Source organism: Neolamprologus multifasciatus, chromosome 16 (genome assembly GCF_963576455.1).
Source record: "Neolamprologus multifasciatus chromosome 16, fNeoMul1.2, whole genome shotgun sequence".
Taxonomy (NCBI): Eukaryota; Metazoa; Chordata; class Actinopteri; order Cichliformes; family Cichlidae; genus Neolamprologus; species Neolamprologus multifasciatus.
Window position 1 is genome coordinate 24,573,344 of NC_140454.1, and position 22,507 is coordinate 24,595,850.

Consider the following 22,507-nt stretch of genomic DNA (forward strand, 5'->3'; position numbering starts at 1 on the left):
TACTCAAGAAAGACTACAGCAGTGATTGTTTGTATGTTTTTCTGGTGTATTTACAACTATAAAAAAAGAGAACTTAACAAAGATTAAAATGATTCCATGCTTTGCATTCAGTCCGTGTCCTTTATTTATAATTGATTTTTGAAGTGTAGCATTGCATCTACAGCTTCTAATCAGCAGCCAGATGTTTTAAATTTTTCTTTCTTTTTCTCTTTTTTTTTGAGGGCATGCATGTGGTGAGGAAGCACTTTTATGGACATGTTTTGCACATTAAATCAAAAAGAGCAGATAAAAACTACAAGATGAACCTTAATTTACATCATTAATAATCCTGTTTTTGGTGTTACTGCTGGGCATCTGAACAGATGCAGTAGCCAGTCTATGTGCTGCTCTAAAAGTCCTTCATCCCTCTGGAAGGAGGGAGCAGGGTCTAGGGGTTTCCCTTTTAAGGAAAAAAATGGTGGGTGCATTATCATGACGCAATCGGGAGAGGAAATGACAAACTCCTGCATCTTTTACTGTAAGTAATGTAAACATGCTGTTAGCCCCGTCTCCCTGCCTGCTACTGTTATGTGGTGGATTCTGTGATGTTTTTTTTTTTTCAGGGCTCCCACCCGCCATGTTGAACTGTAGTTACAGTCCTCCCAGTGGTGGCAAACTGAAAGTCAGATTTTCCATCAATGCTGACCAGATACTTCATGTGATACAGCCCAGCGTAAAGCTGCAGCGGATGTAAAAGCGGCTCTCAGCATCCGTCTCATTTATATTATAGTGAGATAATGAGCGCAGAGAACCTACTGAGTTTACTGGGTGGTTTTAGGTGCATCCTGCCAACAAAACCTGAAAAAAAAAACAAAGTCACTTGGACCGCGTGCAACAATCCACGAGCCTCTGGTCTCCAAAATAAAAGCACTTGATGTGATAACGCTGGCTTTCTGTTCTTCCCAAACGTGTTTGGACTCTGTTTTATCGCCTCACTAATGTAAAAAAAAAAAAAAAAGATAAAATAAAATTAGGGGGGAAAGGCAGACAATCGAAATTTTTTGCTTTCTAACAGTTCTGAAATCTGTAGTAGTCTGAAGTAGCGAAAGAAAGGAAAATTATTTACAGTATCATCAGTTTTTGTTTGTTTTGTTGTTTTTGTGTGTGTTTTTTTTAAGCAAAGAGCAACAAGTATAAGATCTTTCAGAGTGACCAACAAGCTCTTTGCATCATACACTTAAGAAAAACAAAACACAAAAACCCACTGACACTGAAAAAATCTTTTTTAAAAACCAAAAGGTAAAATTATTAACTTAGAATCTCGTCTTAATAACCCAATTAATCCAAGTCGTTTTCTCAGTTTTGAGTTATTATTGTGATTTAGTGACTTAGGTCGGGGGTGGGGACCAATGTCAATATATATTTGCAAAAAGGCACGTGAATATAATCTTTAAATTCCATAAATAAAACATTTTAGCACCAATACTAAATAAAAAATGTTTCAAAATGTTTTCATTCATTCATTCATTGATATTTTTTGCTGTATATTTTATATTAATGTGCATTAAACTTTGTATAGTAAATACGAGGCAAACAGAATGCAGTATAAACACACACAAACAAATACAGGTTAAAGGTATAAAGGAAAATTGTTTCCTACTGTATTTTAAGGCAGTTTTCCTGACTCCTCATTAGCTTAAATGGAAACTAAGTTTGTGTTAATAGTCTCGTGCGATATCGTGGGAGACCCACGTAAGATGATGTATTGCTCGAGTTTGTGCAAAAAGGGAGGAATTTATTCTTTTTAAACCGATTTGTAGGGTCCTGTTTGAATCTTGCAAGCCTGCTGTTTTACACTGAAAGGTTCCACCTGGAAGTGGCTCATTCACTGGAGCGAGATCGGCCGGACTGAGGCGAGGCCCCTTTTCGCCATTCTACTCCGCTGTGCGAAAACCAACGTTACATCCCGGACTGCACAACATCTGGACAGCTGCAACAGTGATCGGGTGACGCACATCTGGTGGGAGAGAGGGCACAGTGATGCTCGGCATTACAGAAATGACAAACGGGTGAGCGATTTGTTAAAAAGTTTTATTTTTTCTAAAAAGAGAGAAATTGGTCTGAAAAGTTGACAGTCCGCTATCCTCTGTTCTTTTGTGGAGTGGAAAACTGCAGTTTGGTAATTTATAAGTCATCCAAGGCGGTTTGACCTTTTTAAATACACAATGTACTCCAGCGGCAATACTCTAAAATAGACGTAATAGTAAAGATCATTAGTAACACAGTCATATTTATTGTATTGCATCTTTAGAACAACTTAAGCTCCTCTTTAGCGCCTCCTACCTAGTTACTTTCAATGTGGGAAAAGGTAACGTAGTTTTTATAACATATGATTAGAAATAAAACACGTCCAGCTGTCACATGTAAAATGATACGCAATCAGAAGTGGGTTTGGTTTAAGAAACCTCTGTTTAAATGGCGGTTTAATCTGTTTGGTCTGTTGCTCTGTGTGGCCAACGACATGGTCTGGAGGTTTGAAAATGATGTTACCTTATGTTTGAATATTTTTAATAATTGCAACAAATTTTCTAAAGAGCACTACTGTTTTTTTTTACGACTTTAATTTTTCAATTTTATCCAAGTTTTCCGTTTTGAGATGTAGTGTTTAGATGACGGTGCAGAATTTAGGCCACAAAATCTGGAGTTTTTAGCCTTGCACCAAATGAAAATCTCCAAGACTGATTTTTAACAAGCTTTTTTTTGAAAATTTGGGTTTATATTTAATACATTTTTGTTGACCTGGTACTCATGTGTGCAAGTCACTGATGCATACCCTTCTCACACAGAAAACAGACATGTGGGTTTTTCCAATAGCTCAAAACCTGGAGAATATTTTTCTCCAGAGGGAGACATTATATATTTTTGTGGATATTTTCTTTCTTTCTTTCGTTTTAAAAAAACGGAGGAGGATGTTCCTCTTCTCTGTGACCTCCACCCTGCCCTGGAATGTTCATATAAAGAAACTGGACAGTACTGCTTTCCAAATCACTTCCTGGCTAAACAGTCCCTTTGGGACTGCTGTTCAGAGCAGTAGTTTCTCCAAACAGCATGAATGCTTCCACAGAATTAATTATGGGTTAGGATGAATATGGCTTTTATAAAGCACTAAAAGCTCTAAGATGACTAGCCCTTCTAAAAGCCTGAGGATTGCTGCATTCCCATTGCATTACATTTTTATCTGATCCCACATTCTGTTGATACAACCAGAGCTTAGACCAGCGTCTCGGTCTCCAGTGTGGACTTGTCCTTGTTTGGAAGCAGTCAAGTTGTGTGATGGTGGATTTAACTGTGTGGGCGATTATTCATTCTGTGCTCAATCACTCTGAAATGCAGGAGTTATTTAAACGATTCAGGTTTTAAAAGAAGAAACATAAGTTCGGTATTTTATTTTCCTCCGACACAGTTCCTTCTTATATATTTGATCATTAATTGTTGGAAAAATCTCCATGCACCATTAAGTAATTTATTGAGTCAGCTTTCTCTAATTGTCTACACTGTTGTCTCACAGTGAGAACCTACCTCTTACTGCTCATTAAAAAGTATTTATAGTCATGGGAAAAAACCAAGTACACCCCATGTTTCAGTAGCTTGTAGAGCCACATTTAGCAGCAATAAGTCAAATGAATTGTTCTCTGTGTGACTTTATCAGTCTGTCAGATCATTGTGGAGGAATTTGGCGTCGCCTCAGTTCATTGAGGTTCGCGGGCATTTGTTTATGCACAGCTCACTTAAGGTCCCACCACAGGATTTCAACGCCTGGGCTGTTGCAGCATGAAGATTCATTTCTTTTTTGGCCATTCTGTCATGGATTCGCTGCTGTGCTCAGGATTCCAGTTTTAGCTGTTGGACAGATGGCCTCACATTTGACTCTAGAATACTTTGGCTTACAGAGGAGTTCTTGGTCAACCCAGGTGCCAGATCACACACCCCTCCCTTCACACTATGCACGACAGCTGGTATGAGGTGTTTGGATTTTGCCAAAGGTGGAGCTGTGCATTATTGTCAAACGTCTTAACTTTGGATTCATGTCTTCCAGAAATCTTGTGGTTTGTGCAGATGCAGCGTTGCAAACCTAAGTTTGTGCCGCCACATTTTGTTTTGTTTGTTTTTTAGAGAGAGGAGGCTTTCTCCTGGAAACCCTTCCTAACAACACATACTTATTCATTCTTTAAATTAGGCCTGTAAAGTCTGAAGTGTAGCTCAGGGGGGGGTTTGCAGTTTGTCTGAGCATTGTGCATTCTGGCATTGGGGTGAATTTGCTGGGACGTTCTTTCCTGGTAAGATTGTAGCATTGCCTTAACACACACCCAAATCCTCCGGAACAGCAAACTGACAAAACTTAAATGGAGCTTTTCTACTCAACTTGAGGACTGAAAGCATGCCTCATCTGTACAACTAATTTTTTTCTACACCTGATTGCTTTCTGTTTAACATTCACACTCCAATGGATGCACCGGAGAGCAGCTTGGGGTTCAGTATGTTGTCTGAGGATGCTTTGGCACAGCCAGGGATCAAACCACCAACCTCCTGATTACTACACCTGCTCTACCTGAGCTATGGCCACCCACTGATGACAAGAAAACAACATAGTGTTAAAAGTGTCGGGACTGCTGTTTTTGATAAATAAAGTCCAAATAAAAAGAAGATAACTTTGTAACTGATGCAGCAGTTAGCCTCAGTCACAGTAATTAACGAAGGTAACGTCGCCACAGCAAGAGTTTTTTCTTGGCTAATGACTAATTGCTACTAAAACATTAAAGGCAATGAGGTTGTGTTATTTTATCTAACAGAAGTCTTTGCATTTTCCTGTTGCTTTTTTAAATTATTATTAATGAGCAAAAATTTATATTACACTTAAGTAAATCAACCCCCCCAAAAAACGGATAAAAAAAACCCAATTGTTTTTGTTGTTTTTTTCCTTTTGGGGCGCCAAAGTTCTTTCCTACAGGTAGAAACCATTCATGCCACAGTGCTGCTCTAAAACACTATGGTTCCTCTTTGTAAGTACGCTGAAGGATTGTCTGCGGCTTTTATGAAACCCCGTTGATGTTTTTAGCCTCTGGTTTGCAACGTATTAAAGTGTTTGACAGGAAAAAGCACAGACTTCTGCCTTTAACTCTTTCCCCCATGAAGATGACATTTGACAGCCTCCCCTATAACCTTAATGATAAGTTTTGATACCTCAGGATATATCTATAAAGATGCAATTTCATGGCCATTAGAATAGTTTCTTTGTTTTTCCTCTCTGCAGAGGCAGAGACCACTCTCACTAACATCTGATGTACACTCAGTCATTTTGTTCTATAAGCAGGCCTGAAATTGGACAGAAGCTGCTCAGTTCAGAAGTGTGCTTGAAAGGTTACTCCTAGAAGGCTTTTAAGAGGTAAAGGGTTAATAAATGCTCCACTCATGCCTGGTGTCATGTGTAGTCACCTCTCAAAGGCTCATTCAGAGCAAGAAAAACTCTTCTGTTAGTCAGCTGGGAGCCTGACCGATGCATGGGGAAGTATGGACCAACAGGATGTGTAATGATCGTACAGTAATTACAGAAGTTCCTCAGTGGTGTGTGTTTGTGTGTGGAAAACATGGCCTTTAAATAGGGTGAGGCAGATGTAGCTATTATTAATCCTGCAGACAGAAGAAGAAGTAGCGACTTTTGGCTGCTTTGTTGTTTATAGCCCACATGGGGATCTGTGTTTCCTCCTGGGATCAAACCGGGAATCTTTTGCTGCAATTGACTGCGAGCTAAAGATTCCCTACACACCGTGCATGACTTGAGTTCCTCCTCCTTGATTATTTGTATCAAGATTAGCTTGTAATATGTTGTACTGAACATCAGGACTTTTAAAAATTATTATTTTAATGTGATATGCATTTGTGAAGATATGAGAAAACATTTTTTTCTCTCTCTCTCTGTATCCTGTAGTAGTGAATCTTTCCAAAGAATTTATGTATCCAGAGAGTTAATCTAAGTTAAATCAGGGAACTGAAAAACTGAACCAATCATATTGTTGGTAGAGATAATGGACGCTTGGTTATTTCAGCAGGGAGATATTTAGCAATCTCTTTGTCTCATCACAGTGAAACAGCCTGTTGTTAGACATATGAAGTCACACCCTTACCCTCTTGATTAAAACTGGGAGAAACACCAAATTTCGCAGCTCTGTGAGAATTACTTTATTATCAACGCTCCTTCGTTGACAGCTCCTCGCACCACTTCGTTCCTCCATTTTCCCCCTTTTCCATGTGACCTTTTAACTGTCCTCCTCACACCCTGCCTTCATCCTGGCAAACAGTCTGCGAGCCAGTGGCCCTGAACATGCGCCCCTTACCCCACCCACAACTTCCCCCCCACCCCCCCCCCCCCCCCCCCCCCCCCCCCCCCCCCCCCCATCACTCTCAAACACACACAGTGCTGACATGTAGACACAAGTGACCACAAACACACACAGCTGTGAACAGGAAGTGATGTGGCCGTGTCGACTGAGATAACGGTTGTTAGAGTGTTTGCAGTTATAGTAAAGCGGACTTTGCACCAACGGACGAAATATTCTAACTGCAGTCTGACAAAATATTGGTAAGATGTTGGTTTTTTTTACATTTCATTATCACTTTTTGTGATTTTAGCAGCTGTGAGGCTTTACTACGTGCACAAATGAAAGACATGTCAGGGTGTTCGTCTGTTTTAGTTGTCTGTGCTTCCTCAAGCAGGTGTGAATCTTGGCAAGAATCAATTTATTATTTTAATTTAACATTATATAGTGTACCTATTTGACCACCTTTGCCTTCAGAAATGACCTGATATTGACATGATTGCATCACACAGTTGTTGCAGATTTGTCAGCTGCACAATCTCCTGTCTTCCACCACATCTCAAAGGTGTGTTATTGGTTTGAAATTTGGTGACTGTGGAGTACAATGAACATATTGTTAGGTGGTCAAAAAAACAGGTTCAGATGTTTGGGCTTTTTGGCTTGGCTGGAAACAGAAAACAGAAAACGAGTACACTGTGGTTATAAACGGATGGACATGGTCAGCAACAATACTCAGGTAGGCTGTGGCACTTAAATGTTGCACAGTTGATACTTAAGGGCCTGAAGTCTTTGCCTTCTTCTTCTGCTGCTTTTTTGGGGTCGGCACAGCAGATCATCTGCCTCCATCTCATCCTAACCCTGCCATCCTCTGTCACACCTATGCGTGCATGTCCTCCTTTACTACAGCCACAAACCATGTCCAAACCATCTTAGTCTTGCGTCTCCCACTATGTCGCTAAAACCCTCAACCTGAGCTGTCCCTCTGATGTACTGATTTCTAATCTTGTCCCTTCTGGTTACACGTAATGAAAATCTTTACCTCTGCCTCCGATCTTTTTTTCACTGCCACGCCCTGCAAACCATCATCGCATATTTCATAGTAGGGTTCACTACCATCTTGTACACCTTCTCTTTCACTCTTGCTCCCATCCTTTTCTCACAAATCAGCCCTGACACTCATCTCCACCCAATCCTCCTTACCTGCACTCTCTCCTCCATCTCTCTTGTGCAGTCCGTTGCTTTGGTTGGATGATCCCAGGTATTAAAATTCATCTACCCTCAACCTGTATCCCTCTCATTCACACACATTTATTCTGTTTCTTCTACTGACTTTCATTCCTCTTTTCTGCAGAGATTCGAGTGAGTGTACATCAGTGGTTTTAGGTGTACTAAAAAGCTGTAATTCCACTGTCAGCTTATTAATCATATTAATCATCATTGTGATGAAGTTTGTTTTCTGGTATGAACGTAAACCACACATAGGCACGCAGAGCTGGCATGCAACACCTTAAATTAAACGAGAAGCAACATTGTGCTACTGTTAGCACTGTTTCTTAATCCCACTGTGATGTGTTTCATCTCTTACCTGCAGTGGTGCATGTCACACAAACCGAATATGAAAAGTCTAGGATCTAAGTCAGTAAGAGTAGCTGTAATATCAGCAACGGCCACACAGTCGCAGCGTGTTCATGGTGGAAGGCTTGTTGGGCTTGTGGGAAAGGTCTGCTCAGCTTGTGTGTATGTGCGGTGATGACGATGAGTCAGTCTCAACTCAACATATCCCCTTAAATTCCAAATTGCACAAATGTCATTGCACAACATCACTTTTGCTCTTTTCGAAATACAGCTGGCACGCTTTTATTCGTTCCGAGGAAACTTTTAGAAACTGACTGAAGCATGTGAAGAGTGGGGAGGAAAGAGAGAGAGAACGGTCTGGGATTCATCATGAGTGTTATGGCATACTTCACATCCTGGAGCTGCTGTGACCCTGTTCCAGCTGCTCCAGGATGTGAAGCTTGTGACAGTTGCTATTGTAATGCAGTGTATCACCACATGGTGGCGCCTCCTGTCTCATGACTGGTGGGTCACCCCCTTTTTGTTCTTCTTCGCTCTCCTCCTGTAATGGATGCTCCCGTGTATACGCGGACTAGTGTGCTCTTTAGTAATGTGTGGTAGAGGTAGCACTTTTATTTTTGATATTGTAAATAAATGAGTACTTTTTGGAAAGTCAGAAGCTGTTGCTCATTCGCTATCCACCTGCACACCTCCGCGGCTGGCTTCATCTCCACCGCACGTTACAAGCTGACATTAAATTTCAAAATTCACACTCTGTGCATGAGTGTGTGTGTGAGAGCAAGTGTTTGTTAAGGCTACGTGGAATGCTGAACAGGTCAAGGCAGGCTGTTGAAGGTGAATCTGCGGGGTGGAAATGTTGCGTGTAGTTGTCTGTTTATAATGAGGAGATACATGATTTTTGTCAGCTTTCAAACCTGAGCTGTACCTTTGCATCTCTAATGGTCATTTTATTTAATATAAACATCATAAAAAGAACTCCTAAGAAAGCAATCAGAATTAACTCATGAGAAGTAGTAGGTTGTTCTATAACCAGCTCCTTTATAGCTGAGCTGTTAACTTTCTAGAAAATGTGCTAATAAACAATAATATAATAAATGAAATAATTGTTTCAAAGGTGTTTTGACACCTCTCCTCGACCTGTGGTTGCATTGTGCAGATGTTAACACCAAACCAGCTGCACCGGGACACTTTTAGAGGAGATGAAGTTAAATGAATGAGTCACATGAACTCCAAAGGGGTTCATTTATGGTGACACCATGATCCAACCCAGCTACCTGTTGTGCTCTGCAAGTTTGAACTAAACACCTTCCTGTTGTAGCCAGGTATGCTTTCTGGCATGCAGCAGAGTACCGCAGATGTTTAGAGTACACAAACTCTAGGAACTAGCCATAAAATGAGTAAAACTGCACAGACAAAGATGAATGCTGGTCAGTTCTCTGTCTTATCTACTAGTTCAGAACACAGCACCTTCTTCAAGCCCAGCAGACTCAGTTGGCATGTGCAAGAGTAGCTGCAGATACATAAATAGATCCTTTTAAAATCCTCCAATGAAATAAGAGAACGCAACCTTATATTTGTTTTGTGGGCAGTAAAATATTTAAATTAGGTTTTTTTTACATGTTAAGTGTGCTTAAGAGTAACTACTAATAGTGTGCCCTGCGACCAGACATTTAAGTATTTAAATTTAGGCGCAGGGCAGAGGTAAACAGGCCATCTGTGCAGTATAGTCTTCTTTTAGCTAAAGACAACCTTCCTGCCTTTTCATACAAGATGTAACGTGAGGGACAAAAGACTCACCTGTGGCAAAGCGCGGCAGGATCAGGGGGCTTCAAGGCCGACAAAGAAATATGCATGTGATCGCTAGACTGCACTTTAGCACATATAAGCACACAGAGCAAGAAGTCACGCACCATTCGACTTTATATCTCAGGAAATGCTCTGTGTGAGGGAGCTTCCTTGACAGAGCGTGCAGATAGTCAGTTGATGGCTGTGAATGCTGTTTACCGAACCCCGTCCCTTCTTTGATGACATCACAGCTTCATGTTTTGAGAGGTCTGCGCCTGAATATCTGTTGTGGTTTGTGTTCGCTGGAGAGGAGCCCTTCCCACATAAGCGCTCCCACATAGTTCTGTGATGAATTATTCATAGAGTGACATTTTGCTTTTTCTCAATAGTTTGTTGTTTGTTGCTGGGAAATAATTTCAGTTTACAAAAGAGAAGCCGGAGCTGTGAAAATAGTATCCGTGCCGACCCGTGTACCCGTGATCAGATATCAGCGCTGGTCCTTACTGCGTTCCAAAGTACAAGAAGTTTGAAGTTTGGCTTTATATTCCTGTCATCGATCATAATAAAGGAGGGTTTTTTTACAGTTTCTTTATGAACAAACAAGACATCTACAAATACTTATTGGCAATATTGACATTTTTTTACTTTAAAGCTCTGACATGAATGCCTTCTTAAGGATTATACAGAAGGCACTCACAGTCTGTATGAGTGTATTCTAAGTGTGAGAAAATAAATCTTCTTCTTTTTATCAGCTGTTCATGCCTTTTCTTCTCCAGCTTTTATTTGCTGTACAGAGAGTGCTGAGGCAGAGAGATGTAGGAGGTGAACAGAGACTGCGTTGACAGTGTTGAAAGGTCGAGGACTCTTCTTCTTCTTTCGTCTCCTCCTTCCTGTGATGCATTCCCCCCCTTCTACCTGCTGCAGGAGGGGGAGGGGAAGCATATCTTTTTTGATAGGTGTGTAACCACATAACCACACCTCTGTGTGCTCAAGGGTTTGAGCCCTGGAGGTGTATGTGAGAGACAAGTACTGGAGTGAGACGAGACTCAACAATTCGTACTGGGGACTGAGCGTTTTCAGCTGACGAGAGGTAGGAAGGAAGGAAGGAAGAGAGGGAGGGAGAGAGAGAAAGCAAGGCGAAGGGGAGATGAACTCTTTGAGGCTGAAAGAGTTGTCAAACTCAGACTTATACAGGCGAAGGAAGGAAAAACCAGACAATGGAAATGTCAGCGAGAGTTTGGCTTGGGACAGCTACAGGTGGGTGCAAACTGTCACATTTACGGTGAGAAATAACGATTTGTGCACACAGTTTTCTTGTGTCATTGTGTGTGTTGTATTGGCCGACATCTAAATGTGATTGTCAGTCTGTAGCACTCAGTTTTTAGTAAGTGTGGTCTACGCAGGGCGTTGAGCCCACTTTGGTTTTCACACATGTAAATAGTTTTTAATGGCTCAACAATGACACTTAGCATTTCAAATAAGAAACCATTAAAAGTGTGCAGGTTCTTCAAAGGTCATGTCAAGTACTGCAGTGTGCTGACAGAAGTGTTCGGCGAGATAACAAACGATTAACTTCTTCAAATCTGTTTTTGAAGTCTTTGTTCGATGTTTCTTTTAGGGTTTAATCTCAGTTCACAAACATTGATTTTTAGTGTGGGGTCCAAGTGTTGTCAAACTTATCAGCTTCCTTATCATCAGCACTGACTTGTAGTCTCACATGTGGTATACTACAGATACTTATCTTTACTACAGGCTCTTTGAAGAAAAGTACTTACTGATGTGTTGCGTATTAGCGTGGATGGATAAGGTGATATTTTCTGTGGTGTTTGAACAGTAAGTATTGTGGTTGATGGTTGAATTCCTGTGAGTTATGTGAGCAGCAGCAGCAACAGATGTGTACATGTACAGAGTTTTGTAATATTGGTTTTTATAATATGATAACATCAGTTTTGGATGTCTGTTGGTTTCTTTTTGTCAGACGCCTCTCTCTCTGTCTCTTGCGCTGTCCCTCTCCTCTGATGTGTGTTTCTGCGAGTGTGTGTGAGATGCTGAGTCGTATGTGGAATGCAAAAATGTCAGGAATGCGGACAGAAAGAGGGCTCTCTTCAGAGGCATGTTGAGCCTAACCCAAAAAAAAGCTCCGTCCTCGCCCTGTAACCCTGAAAAAGGGTTTGAGGAGCAGGCGGTGCAATTAACATTTAAACAACTAAATTAAAATCAAACCTTTGGTGAGGCAATAACATCCGACTCAGCAGGGCTGCTGTGTTTAACAGGTATTCAAATGCAGTGTCACAGACAGCTTATATGAATATAGTGCATAAAAATAACAAATTAATTAAATATCTCTGTGACAGTTGTGACTGTGCAGTGTTTGTATTTATCTAGAATTAAATTTAGGCAGCATCAATAAATGATAAGACTGCTTTAAACTACAGAAGTCAGAAAACGGAGGTGAGAAAGACAGTGCGCATTTATTTACTCTTGTATTTCTGATCCACTCTTTTTCATATACTCCCTGGTGAATTTGATGTGTTAGTCCACCGAGTTAATGTAATCAGTGAATTGTGGTATGTCCTGAGATTTGATTTTCACCCAGGTGTCATCCACATATCTGAACCAATGACTTGGTGGTGTTCCAGCGTAGGATAACAAAGTCCTCTTTTCCACTTCTTCCATGTACAAATTGGCCACAATGGGTGAAACTGGGGAACCCATGGCACACCAATTTTTCTGCCTTTATTACTGAAACAGGTGGAATGAAGACACAGTTTCAAAAGCAAACACACTTGGTCGATGCTGAGTGGTCCTGTTGCTGACGTTGGGGTCATCCTGTAATCTCTTACGGACTACCTCCAACGCTTCCGTGACTGGGATGCAAGTGAAGAGAGATGTAACGTCATACGAGACCATGGTTTCATCTGCCTCCATAATGACATCTCTCACCTTCTCAACAAAATCCAAGGTGTTCTGGATGTGGTGTTCAGAGCTGCCCACCAGCAGGTTGAGGATTGAAGCCAGAAACTTTGAGATGGTATAGGTGACTGAGTTGATCACACAGACAGTTGGTTTGTTTATGTATCTTCGGTAAACCATACAGACTTGGTGTAGATTCCCCTGGGTATAGCCTGTGGTATGAGGTCTGGTCAATAGCTAACAGCTTCAGACAATTGATCACCCACTTCCTGGTTCTCGTTTCAGGGACTCATTAGCATTTTTGTCACTAAGCAGTTACAAAATTTTCTCATGATGATCTTTCTGGTTTAGCACAACCGTGCACCTACCCTTGACTGCCAGAAGGATGATAATGTTGTTGTCATTACTAAGTGATGTGAGTGCCTTCCTCTCCTCCATGGTGATGTTGGATGCTGGGGGCTTTGCATTGCTGAGACAGGCCGAAACTTTTGTCCGTAGTTGCTCTGCTTCCACGTCTGCAATGTTGTTGTTTTGAATCGCTGTTCTGTGGCTGTGATCAGTTCCACTAGCGGGATTTGTCTCGGCGTCACAGCAAAGTTCAACCCTTTAGCAAGGATGTTTTTCTCTGCTTGGATGAGTTGTCTGTCAGACAAATTTTTCACCCATTTGTCCACATCCTCAGCGTGGCATCCTTCTCCGATCTGGCTGCAGAGGACACTCTCCATATTTTGCTATGGCGATCAATGGTCATACAATGTGCATATTAATGAGCAAGGAACTGACCTCACAGACCATTGTTCATTCACTGGGCTGGTTTCAGTCATTGGGCAAATGTACTGTTTATAAGGTTGGAGAAACCTGCAGTCAGCTGAGACTGAAGAAGTCACTTGGATGAGTGACGAAACGTTTCTCCCACTGAAAACGCTACGTCCAGGTGAACAGAATCAACTTTTTGGGAACCTTTCTCAATGACGAGTTTGACGTCAACATATATCAATAAAGACGCAGCTTGACGCGACCACAGGGTCTGGGTTTTTTCAAGCCCTAATAAGCTTACGCACAGCTCATACATACCCAGTCATATTCCTCTAGAAGCAGGCTTGAAATATGACACAAACTGCACAGTTCAAGTAAGAGGAACATGGGCTATTCCTAGCAGGTGTCCAAGGGGGAAAGAGATAATATTTATATTTCAGAGAGAAATATAACCAAAGAAACAGTGCTACAGGATTAACAGTGGCAGGTTATTAGGCTATTTTTGGTGCCAGTCCGATAAATTTTCAGCAGAACCGAAATGAAGCAGATGCTGTAAGTAAAGCTGATAATAGAGAACCTTAACAAGCAAATCAGAAGAGCAAAATGAATCATTAAAAACACAAAGAAGGAAACACTTATCAAACTGATTACAGGTTTGGGTGGAAACAGTTTTTATTTGATTGCCTAATCATTTGTTTATATAGGTATAAATCATATGACAATTCATGTATTGTTGACTATCCGTGTGAGGGAATAATAGTTAATATCACAGAAAAGGTTCTGCTTGAAGAACGGTAAATAGTAGTCTAATTTGAGTTTTATGAGTGTGTGCATAACCTCTTACTTCACTATTGGTTGTGTGGTTTGGCTACAGGGGTGGCCACATTTTAATCTCTGTTGTCAGTGGCCATGGCCACCCCTTACCTCCAGCCCTGCAGTTAGATCCGCCTACACACTTCCACTTGTCGTCATCAGAATTAGGTGGAGCAGTTGCAATGTTGACAAAGAAAACAAACACCGCAATTTCAAAGATTAGATTACATTTACATTTTCCAAACCAAAAAAACATCCATAACTATGTAAAAATTATTTATTCGTTACATGTAATGATCAGTTGTTTCATATTTATTGGGGATGGGGTGATGTTAAATAATTTTTAAACGAAGATGAAGATTGCAACTTGCTAGTAACTCAGCACTAATAACAAAGAGCATGTGACATGTTGCTGTTATGCTTTGTGTGTTTTTCCTGTCCTGGGCAGTTAAGTGGGAATGAACATTTGATAGTGGAGGTCAAAGTGGCCCTCAGGACAAAACGCCCAAAACAAAGGAAATGTTAGTCATGAATTATATTTGCACACTCATCGATTCGCTCAGTTTTACGTTTGTGTGCACTTTTATGCTTGTGCTGGTGTGTGTACACTTGACTCGGTGCCAAAGGTTTTGCTCAAAGAGACGTCAGGTCTGTGTTTCCATAGCTGCTGTTGACACTGCGAGTATGTTACAGGTGGTGTGTCAGATTAGTTTCTTTGGTCTAAGACTCCTTGTGTTGCATCAGCTGAGAGGAATCAGGACTGCTGCTGATTCCAGTTTTAAAGCGTGCCTGCAGAAAGAGGCCAATTAAGCCTACAGTAATATACATTTAAACATAAATGTTCTGTATTATATTGTATGAATAAATGACCTGCATTGTTATTATCTATACATAAAAACAACAAAACTGGTTAGGTTCCATCTTAAGATTAAAAAACAAATAGGAGGATGAAGGATGAAGGCAGTGTGGACAATGTTCTGCTGAGAAAACATGGGTCCTTCCATCTATCTGGATGCTAGTTTGACACATACCACAAACCTAAGCAATGCTGCAAATCCAATAGTGGATCCGACCCATTGGAGTACTACCTGATGGCTATAGCCTCTTTCAACAAGATGACACACCCTACTACAAAGCAGAAATGTTTCAGGAATTGTTTGAGGAGCACAACAATGAGTTTGAGGTTGTTGACTTAGCCTCCAAATTCTCCAGATCTCAATCCAATCAAGCATTTGTTGACTGTGTAGGTCAAACAAGTCAGATCTATAAAGGCCCTACGTCACTGATCAGTGCTGTTAAAATCTTGGTGCTAGATACCATGGCACACCTTCAGGGGTCTCGTGAAAACCAGGTCAGAGCTCTTTTGGCAGCAAAAGGGGGACCAACACAATATTAAGCAGATCTTCATAATGTTATGTCTGATCGGTGTATGCTCCCGAACTCTGCTGAAGCTCTGCCGTGTTTATTGGCTCATTTGAAAAATAGAGGACCTGTATTTGTCTTTTTAGGATAAGCTAGTCAAAAAAGTGCACATCTAAACATCAGCTCCTTTGTAATCAATGGATGCTTATCATGAGTGCCAAGGGCTTGGACAGTGATAGAGTCTATAAAGGGATCAAATGTTGGTTGAGCACATCTAATGTTCCTTTTGTAAAAAAAAGAAAAAAGAAAAGAAAAGGTCTCAAATATTCCACACAGAAATCATAAAGAAAAAATCTGTTATCCTTTTTCTGTCTAATGTCTAAATATGCTCCACAGTTGGAGACAAGCCCAAGTCATTTGATTAGAACCTGACCTGTGAACCCTCCAGTGATTCCCCCTCTCCAGACTTTTATTAGCACTGGTCATTTATAGCACACTTTCAAGCTAATGCTGGACACACTATCTCGAGTGCCCCATGTTCTGGTTTTGGTTGAGGATTAAGATAAAGTACATGATTTTTTTGTGGCAAACAATTCAAACCACAAAACAAAATATAGATGACATAATTCACAACACTGCAAAACTACTTTTTTGGTGCTTTCGCCCCCGCATGATGATGTTGACACTGTACCACACTTATTGACCCTTAATTTAAGTGAAAACTGTTGCTAATGTTAGCTTAAAACTACTTTATATAATTTTTTGATGTTTTATTATTCACTTTATGTTATGCAGCCGATGCTGACACAGATATTTGTTCAGTTAAAAATCGAATATGATCAACCAATAACATATCTACGAAATATTTTTTTTCTTTCAGATACACAAAGCACAAACACATTGCCTTAGCATTTGTTTTATTTAGTTATTTATTTACGTGTTTAAACGTAACAAACACAAAAACAGTTTTTTGTGTTTGTTCCAAACGCATGTTGCCAACTGGGAACGTGTCGGGAAAAAAGTCTCGGATTACTTGTTTACGCAGATAACTCTGACTCTGCTCTACTCATCCACTTTGTTTCTATTAGGGATGTTGTGGAGTGCCCTCTGGTGGGCAAACTAGGCAACATTGATACTCATAATATGGTTAAAGGTTGTTTTTTCCATCTTGTCTTTACTTTTTGAATAGATTTTTAAAATCTTTGTTCAATTCTAAAATTAAAACTGTGCTGACCATTTTTGTGTTTAATATTAAAGAAATAGCAAATCTCTTTCATAGATGCCTTGATTATTTACCTGATTATAACTGTTGGAAGACCAGCTACACTGATCCCCGTATTAGAGTATCTTTTTTTAACCCTCAGTAGTGCTTGACACTATTACGTCAGATTTAACAAGGAGTGAATGAAGCCTAAAAATCCTGTCGTGTTAAAGGAACACACCAGAGACATTTATCCAACTGCTGACAGATGCTGTAGCCAATTTTAAGCTCAGGTTGACGTTCATATCAACACTCACATTCTCTCTCTCTTTCTCTTTCACTAGTATTGAGAAGCTCTTTGGCTGAGTGCTGGGATCAGACTATACACTAACTGTCCAATCTGACTTGTAAAGAGCCACAAAACTCTGTCAGTATTGTGTCGTGGATGCTTCAGGAATCTAAGACAGAAAGTCCAATGTGAGGTTTTTTTTTTTCACATTTTCTAGTGTCTAAAATGATCAACAAAAACGAGAGGCACAGTTTGAGCGGTTTCATCTCCTCACATGTCTAAACATAGTCATTTTGAGTAATGACAAACTCTGCTCTGGGTTGAAGTCACTTGTTTGGCCTTTAAATAATATCTAGAGAAGAAAAGTTATAACAATTGAATTTTCCAGTTTCAATATTGGCACATTCAATATTTTCAAATTGACACTATGGTTAGAAAATAACCAACTTGCAAAGACAACTATGGTCAGTGTGGGCACAAGAGAACTTGAATAATTGTTTATTCAAGTCTTTCATTTTTTAGGGTGGAACACTGTGCTGTGACTGTAATCAGGAGGAAAGCTTCCTGTTCAGCACCCACCCTGCGTCCATTGTGCCCCGGTCACTCAATACTGATTCCAAGTGGCTAAGGTTCCCCGCTCAGACCACGTGACATTATGACAGACAATGCTCTTTTCTGAAAAAGCGCTCGAGGCTTTAAATAGTGCCCGGTGATATGTCTGGCTGATTATGTCATCTATGTATGAATCCAGACTTTGTCTTTTGATGACAACCAGATTGTTCAGACATACCTACCAAGATGTCATCCAAGGGTTAGTATAGTCCTGTTGTGAAGCCTTGAGCTTTTTCACCATATTGATGTTTGGAAAGCAGGCATGACACATGTGGGGTAAATATGACTAGGAGCCCCTTATCAGTACTTTACCCTACTTTACCCCTCTTTTCTTTACCTAAATCAAGAAAGTTATTTACAGATTAAACACCACATATTATTCAGCAAGCTTAAAACTAGCAACTGAGACCATGAACTCACAAGAAACTCATTGCCTCAGGTTATAAATCAAAGCCTGTACACTTTGATACAATCAATTGAATGTGAAGTTATGTAGCCTTCCTCTACCCCGAAGACAGAGTTGGCCTCTATCATGTATACAAACTCTCTCGCACACATACACAGACACAAAACAGCAGCTGCCAGCACCTAGTTTGGAGTCGAGGCTCCACTGGGTGTCTATTTGTAGAATGGAGTCATGTAGTAAGACTTATACTGAAGGACTCCGACATGTTTCAGCTGGACGCACAATGACACATGGGACTAGAACATCGTGGTGCTGACGCTTTACAGGTTTAAGCAATCATCAGTCATCCCTTACTGCTGCTGGATTAACACACTGGCTGCTCCCCAGTGTGGAGAGTCAAACATGTTTGCCTCACTGGAGCGTATTTGCGGATATGGCCTGGTGTTGTTTTGATGGTTTGGGAAGTGGTCATTAATTTGAGATGGCAGCTTAGTGTAGCCACATGAAGAGCTATCAAAGAGAATTGTGGTTTTAAAGGAATGCCCTTGGCTTGGACCAATATAGGGTAGAAAGATGATTAACAAATTTATAATTGTAGCCCTAGACAGCTTCTGATGTTTCAGACTGATATTGGAGAAGATTCTTAGTATTTTCTCAGTTGAATTCAAGTTTGAATCCTGCTGAGACTTTTAAAGAACAAAAGCAGTTCATAAAAGGTGTTTTTGGAGCCAGTGAATATGAAAGTGTTCAGGGATTCTGACTCAGCGAGGCAGCTTGCATCGATAAAGACTTTCACATGATACCAAACTTTTTTTTTCTTGTGTGTGAATTTCCTGCTTTGCACAACAACACAACAGCTGGAAAGGGAAGAAACAGGGATGTTTGTGTGTAGAAATAATAATAATAATAATAATAATAATAATAATAATAATAATAATAATAATAATAATAATAATAACAAAGGGAATTGCGTGCAATTAAAGCCACTTCTGTTTTTTCCTGCATGTGTTAGCTACTTACCTCGTGTCAGGAAGCTGATTATGCATTCAAGTCTGGCCCCTGCAGGCTTGCACAACTGTGTTTATCCAATGATGTCTTACATGAGATGGAATAAACAGTAATCTGTTACACTGTTATTCTCTCTGTTCCTGGTTTGTACTGGACTCTTTTAGGCTCTTTGCGTCGCTGTCTGACATTCCCACTTTGCGCAATCCTCAGTTGGAGCCGCATTGTTAGATCTCCCAGAAAGCTGAGAGCTCCAGCTGTTTAACACAAACACACATACACAGATTGATAGCATGAGGAGATATCAGGCGAAGACAGTTTATATATTAGGGATTTCAAAAATTAAAATAATGCTGTGTGTGTGTGTAAGTGCGATCTGACACAGTGACCTCTGCCTGGACAGGCGTCAGGGTGGGCCTTTCAATTTCAGCAACCTGCCCAAGAATAGACAGCGAGTTTGGAAAAGTGTGTGTGTGTGTTGAGAGTTGATGGGGGTGTGAGAGAAAGGGGGGGAGTATGTCCATGAGAGAGGGTGTGTGTGTGTGTGAGAGAGAGAGAAAGACTACTCCCAGCGTAGTGTGATTGGTGTTTTGCTCTCCTTCTTGCTATGTGGATTACGGCTCTCCCTGCCTACTGCATTCCTGCTGCTGGAAACGAACACTGAAGCATCCCAAAGCATTTTTACTGAAGTGTAAGGACTTTTAATAGCATTTCCCTTGAGCCGGCGGTAGACGGACTATTGCTGTTCATTCAGATAAGCATGGATATGAACGGACGTGGAATGCCTCCATCGATACCTGAGGATGGAGAAGCTGTACACCACAGTCCTCACAGCGAGATGAACGGCTACCATCAGAGGCTTCAGGGCGGTGGAGGAGATGGAGCAGAGGATGAGGTCCCCGTGTCCAAATCACAGAGGCGGAAGAGTGATGTCAAAGTCTACAAGGAGTTTTGTGATTTTTATGCTCGCTAGTAAGTAGATCGGAAGTAAGATTTTATTGTGACTCGGAGACCTCTAACCACAGATTTCTGTGAGTGTAGTGAGAAAAGATATACCTCAGTGTTGGATGTTGAATGTGCAAATTGTGCCTTGAGGTGTGTAGTAGTCTTCTGCGTTCCCCTTTCAGCTGTCCCACTGCCAAAATATCGAAAGGACTTAAAGAGTTGTCTTCTTTGCCTGGCTGTATGATGACTGGTATCATCTCATTCTCAGCTTAGGAATATGCTTTTTGTAACCAACATGCCAATTGAAGTGGTAGCAGTGCACACAAAAAGGGATTATGACAGAGAAATTGTGGGTTACGGACTTTACTACGGACTTTACTCTGCTCATTTGCTGGCGTAGCGTTAGTGTGTTAACCCCGAGCTTACAGCCGTGTTACAGAATGTGAAGAATTCTGATTTATTTACTGGGTTTTATCAGCTTAAGCTTCCTTAGGTGCCATGTTTGTGCAGGGATAGCTCTGAACGCTACAGGAGGGAGCACACAGGAAGAGTTATTTTTGTGCCAAGGGGGGGAGTTGTTATGCAAAGCAGAATATGCTGGCTGGCATTTGAAGTATGTGTGCCTGAAACACAGGAAGGCTAAATATACATACTTTATTTCTGACTGATCAGGGTACATCATCACATGTGGGAAAGCATGAATGTAGGGTCACCCACAGGTTTCTCCAAAGGACGCTTAGAGGCCTGTCATCGGAAGCAGTCAATAGAGACAGAAGAGACAGAAAATTTTGTTTTGAGGAAAGCAAGAGCCGTGTCAGTCGTGTAAAACATTGAAATGGAACTTTTCAATATAATATTTCTTTTCATGTGCTAAGACAGTCATTTCATCCATTGATTTTAGCTCTATCTTTGAGCCTGCCCCTCCCTGTAATCCAACTTTTCGCTGACTGGCTGCACCTAGCAAACAAAAGGTTTGAACAGCAGATGGGTGGGGTTTCAGTGCTCACAGCCTAAAATGGTCATGTTAGGAATATCCGTTCTCAATGACATCATACAGGGGCCGAGTCACGAAACCGAGCTGTTGGTTCACGGGGATTACTGGCACATGTGCTGACTTCATTTTTTAAAACTTTGGCTATTTTTACTGTGAGCACTCACCAGTGTAATAAGGCAATTCTTATTTGTAAATCTGTGTTGAAATCATTCTAAGAAAAGCTGAAATTTACCATTGCATAGTCAGAACAGTCAGGTTTTTTATATTAAAGATATAAGAAGAACGAGAAAACGCTGAAAAATCAAATCAGAAGACCTGAAGATAAATGGAGACCAGAGAAGGCAGAGTAGAGAGAACAGATGGTGCTCATAAAAAAATGATTTTCTTTATCCACTCTTATCCACTTTATATTCACTGTGGAGTTTTAAGAAATCTGGACCCATTTTAATTGTATTAGAAATCATTTGCCCTCTCTTGACTTGACCATATGAGCAGTTCATGCAGAAGCTGGTGAGAATTTCTTTTCAGCCTACACGGCCTTAAAAATAGCCGGATTGTCATTGATTGCACCAGGTTTAAAGAAAAAAACGTATTTTGTCTGAGATCTGCATCTCTGGCTTGTCTTTGGCTCACACAGAGTGCTAGAAGCTGATAGCAGAGTGGAAATGCCTAAAGGATGTATCACTTCCTCCCACCAAGCCTGTGGACAGGGCAGGGCTCTCAGTGTGTTTGATATCAGCCCAGACAGGGCATATAAAACAATATGCGTCTGATAAGCATGTGAGGAGTGGAAACATCTTGTTTCAATGTGTTCATGTTAAAAGAACCTCCACTCACTCTATCCGTTTGATGTAGCGCGCATTCTTAAAGCCATTTGGCAGACATTTGGAATGATGACCAGTTTAGAGTAAAGCCCTAAACAGTGAGTTAAAATGTCTTGAAGTTTATGGAATTCTTGATGATTCCCAAGTTGGTGTGAGTTTAAGTGAACAGATGGCATCACTCCATAAACATCCTTCAATGGCCTTGTGTGCGTACTTCTGTTGCTTAGATACACTGTGGTATTGTGACCTTTAAAACAAAGCAGCGAAGCCGGGACAGTCCCGCTATTCCCTTGTCGTTGTTCCTTTATCTCTGCAAATGTCTGCACATTCCCATATACCTCCAGTTTGTCTTAAGTGTTAGGAGGTGTTGTTATTCTGAGCAGGGGGCATATGCTTTTATTAATTAACAGTGAATGTTGCAGTTTTGGCATTTGATTGCTTTCTGTGCTTGAGGTCGAGATGAAAGTAGTCCAAAGTTCAGCCTGAGTATAATTTGTAACAGAAGTGGGTTTGGAGAGTTATGACAATATAAAGGATCAGATTGGGGAGAATTGAGATTGGGGACTGTTTGACAGATGTGTTGCACATTTTTCATAATAGATTCATTCAGTTTGAGAGAGAGCGTAGTTTGCCCGTTGCCAGATCAGATTGGCTTGTTTTCCATTTTGTTAATC

At 40.7% G+C, this 22,507-nt stretch overlaps 1 protein-coding gene across 6 annotated transcripts in view; it reads left to right on the forward strand.

Annotated features, from left to right (window-relative positions):
* Nucleotides 1–1,863: 1,863 nt before the first annotated feature.
* LOC146500884 (LIM and senescent cell antigen-like-containing domain protein 1) overlaps nucleotides 1,864–22,507 on the forward strand; it is a 32,921-nt gene continuing 12,277 nt past the window's right edge. Inside the window, exon 1 of one of the 6 annotated variants that reach the window (XM_085134792.1) lies at nucleotides 1,864–2,048. In XM_085134792.1, coding sequence (XP_084990918.1) covers nucleotides 2,020–2,048 — 29 coding nt within the window. In that variant the 5' untranslated portion in view covers nucleotides 1,864–2,019. Of the gene's footprint in view, nucleotides 2,049–6,423; nucleotides 6,617–8,479; nucleotides 10,971–19,019; nucleotides 20,043–22,507 lie in introns of those variants that run through there. The other 5 variants (XM_085134793.1, XM_085134790.1, XM_085134788.1 and 2 more) reach the window with 5 other exon arrangements.